This window comes from Galeopterus variegatus, unplaced genomic scaffold (assembly GCF_000696425.1).
Source record: "Galeopterus variegatus unplaced genomic scaffold, G_variegatus-3.0.2 Scaffold744, whole genome shotgun sequence".
NCBI lineage: Eukaryota > Metazoa > Chordata > Mammalia > Dermoptera > Cynocephalidae > Galeopterus > Galeopterus variegatus.
In genome coordinates this window covers 271,520-274,930 of record NW_007726855.1, presented here as the reverse complement: position 1 = coordinate 274,930, position 3,411 = coordinate 271,520, and the positions used below count along the sequence as shown (strand labels likewise).

Here is a 3,411-nt window from a genome sequence, read left to right as displayed (position 1 = left end):
CAGCCAGAAACCAGCAGAAGGCAGCCTCCTGAGCAAACCCGGCTGGCGCCACGTGGAGTCCTGCCTAAATCCTGACCCACAGAATTATGAGTAATGAAGAGATTGTTGTTTAAGCCACTAAATTTTGTGGTAGTTTGTTGCACAGCAATAAATAAATGAAACACTCCCTTTGTGGAATTAGATAACAAGGATTCCTTCAGATTATGTCTCTTAATAGCGGGTAACAATTTAAATAAAAAAACTGGTGATAAGTATTTAAAAAGAGGAGGAAAGAGAAAAGAGAAAGAATATCAGGGGACAAAGTTACCTACGAAATAAAGACAGAACAAAGTACATGAGAAAGGAGATTAGAAGAAGTGAGGGAATCAGGTACATTTGACCTCGGGAGGATATAGTTGAAGGGTTCATTAGGCCACATGGTGGATGTGGGGACGCAGGAGAGGGCAGAGGACAGCATCAAATTAACCAACAGGGGGCATGGGTGTTAGAATCTGGGCCTTGGACTTGCTTTAACCTATTAAATGTGGTAAAAATGATGTTGCACCAGTTCTGGGCTTAGGCTGTCTGAAAACTGTCAGCTTCCGTGATTGTTCTCTTGCTGTGCTGAACTGCCACTTAAAGAATTCCAAGCTCACCTGATAAAATGAGACACCATAAGAGAAAGAAGCCATGGGAAGGAGAATGGAGATCTCAGCCAAAAGCCTGAACAAAGACCCCAGGCATGTAAGTGAAGCCATCGTGGACCTTCCAGCCCAGCCAGAAACCAGCAGAAGGCAGCCTCCTGAGCAAACCCGGCTGGCGCCACGTGGAGTCCCGCCTAAATCCTGACCCACAGAATTATGAGTAATGAAAAGATTGTTGTTTAAGCCACTAAATTTTGTGGTAGTTTGTTGCACAGCAATAAATAAATGAAACACTCCCTTTGTGGAATTAGATAACAAGGTTTCCTTCAGATTATGTTTCTTAATAGCAGGTAACAATTTAAATAAAAAACTGTTGATAAGTATTTAAAAAGAGGAGGAAAGAGAAAAGAGAAAGAATATCAGGGGACAAAGTTACCTACGAAATAAAGACAGAACAAAGTACATGAGAAAGGAGATTAGAAGAAGTGAGGGAATCAGGTACATTTGACCTCGGGAGGAAATAGTTGAAGGGTTCATTAGGCCACATGGTGGATGTGGGGACGCAGGAGAGGGCAGAGGACAGCATCAAATTAACCTACAGGGGGCATGGGTACAGAGCCCAACTCTGCCGTAATGAACCATCTGACCTTAGAAAGGCATTTACTCTTCTGGCATTCAGTTTCCTACCTGGTAAAATGAGGAATCAGGATAAACAATCTCCTCCAGGTTTAATCTTTTTATGCAACAAGAAAATAAAAATGAATTTGACAGTTTTTATAGATACTGTGTCTTGAAAACCATACCCATTTATGAGGTGAATGAGATCCTGTAACTATAAATGGTTGGCTTATTTGTGCACCAGAGTGTTGATAGTGTATTTTAATGAGAAGAGAAGTAGTGTTATTCCAATAATGTAGGGGTGCTTTATTAATAGAGCCCATAGGGTTAATAATTTGTTGTCTAAAATTTCTATCTGAACTAACATGAGGCTTTTTTGTTTGTTTGTTTATGACCTCAACCAATCATGTCTAATATTATTTTCTAAGAAAAAATAATTCTAATGTAAGAAAAGAGATCTACTAGATACTTTATTGTACATTTTTAAGCAAAGTTGTAAATGTACTTTAAAAAAAACCCTCTGCAGTTACTAAAATATTTGATGCTATTAAACATAATATCACTACTCTTTAAAATATTAATTTGGTTCCATGAAACCAACAAAAACATTACACGTTATTAATAGGTAAGTATTTTCTTAAAGTCTGCTCATAACATGAATTCATTTCAGATTTTCATTCATTCACTTGTATATACTGCATGTGCTTCTCTTTGTTTTCAATTTGGATTGACCCCCCCCCCAAAGCACCAAGCTCTCATTTTTACTTACATCTTTATTGTGCGATTATCTCAATCTGAAAAACTTTCCTAAAAACTACTTTCTATGTAGGGTTTCTCTAACCTTACTCTAATTCCTTTTGATTTTTCAGTTCTTAGCCCTTGCTTCTAAAAAAGTTTTCTCTGACCCCAAAGTTCAGGTAAGACCTACGTTCCCTTGTTGTATTCTCATTGAACACACCCAGCAAGACATTAATATGAGATTTTTTAATTGACTATTTCTTATATGTATCCCACATTAGACTCTTAAGTTTCAAGAGAACAGAGATCTGAGACTACAAATGTCTTCCCTTTGATTATATGTCCAGCATTTAGCACAGGTGTGTTCAACTAATAATTATAGTGAAAAATGAATGAATATATTGCATGTGGCACTAAGGGAGATATCAAAAGGAACTGCAACTAAGTAGAACATTAAATTCAGTTATATTTATTATAGGTGTGTATATTGAGGGTGGTAATTTGTAATAAAGAAAATAGCAATTAATTTTAAGATCACTATGACCACAATTTTGCCACATAGTTTAAAATTCTTATTTTTTCTAAATATAATTTAATAAAATTTACTATCTATCTTAAAAGTCAGAATGAAAAAAGGAAAAGTAAATACATTAGATTGTCTATTCTCTGGAATAAAAACTGCAGATGAAAAATACATTATTCTTCATGCACTTAGGATATTTAAGGAATAAAATTGACTACATAGAGTATTGCATTTTTCAAGATATGAATTATGCAAGTCAGTCAACAGCTTATAAAATATTCAAAAATGCCCCCAAGTTGTAAAGCAAAAGTTTACAGTTTGAAAGCAATAGGATCTAGGGATTTAGTGAATATTCAAGACATAGAAATTATGAAGCAGGCACAGATGTCTATTACCTGTCTAGCGTGCAGGCATACATCTTGGTGGCTTTGTCATTCACAAGATAAGTTCTTTCAAGAAACTCCATGGTGGCCAGGGCAAGAGCTGTTGTCGTTGTTGTTGTTGAACTCACTGTCCAGTTTTAGAAACAAAACAGCACTGCAATTATTTACACACTTTCCAAAGGAAAAAATAAAAAGTCTCCAGGAATTAAAATAATAAGCCTCCTATGTCAGTGTTCTTGGTAGGTCTGCAAAAATTACAGCCTCCTTGGAATGTCAACTGGCCTCAATCTTTCACCCACAAACACTGCTTTTCTAGGGAGACTTGCAGGTGGGTTCATATGAAGTGTGTGTGTGTCTTTCCCAGGCTACCTTATTCAATTGTGCTTTCCACAAGGTAGACAAGCTCAAGGGTTTTGTACTAATTGCTGATGTAAGGGTTTGACCTTCAGAGCACACCTGGGTGAGTTGCAAATAGCTTCGCCTCTGTACACTAACCTAATTTTTTCCTTTTTTTTTTTTTTTTTTT

The 3,411-nt window shown here is 36.5% G+C and overlaps 1 protein-coding gene across 1 annotated transcript in view; it reads right to left on the bottom strand.

Annotated features, from left to right (window-relative positions):
- Nucleotides 1–2,968, bottom strand: part of SLC30A8 (solute carrier family 30 (zinc transporter), member 8) — a 63,820-nt gene extending 60,852 nt beyond the window's left edge. Inside the window, exon 1 of the mRNA XM_008572007.1 lies at nt 2,898–2,968. Within this exon, the coding sequence (XP_008570229.1) occupies nt 2,898–2,968 (71 nt within the window). The remainder of the gene's footprint in view (nt 1–2,897) is intronic.
- Between the last annotated feature and the right edge of the window lie 443 nt (nt 2,969–3,411).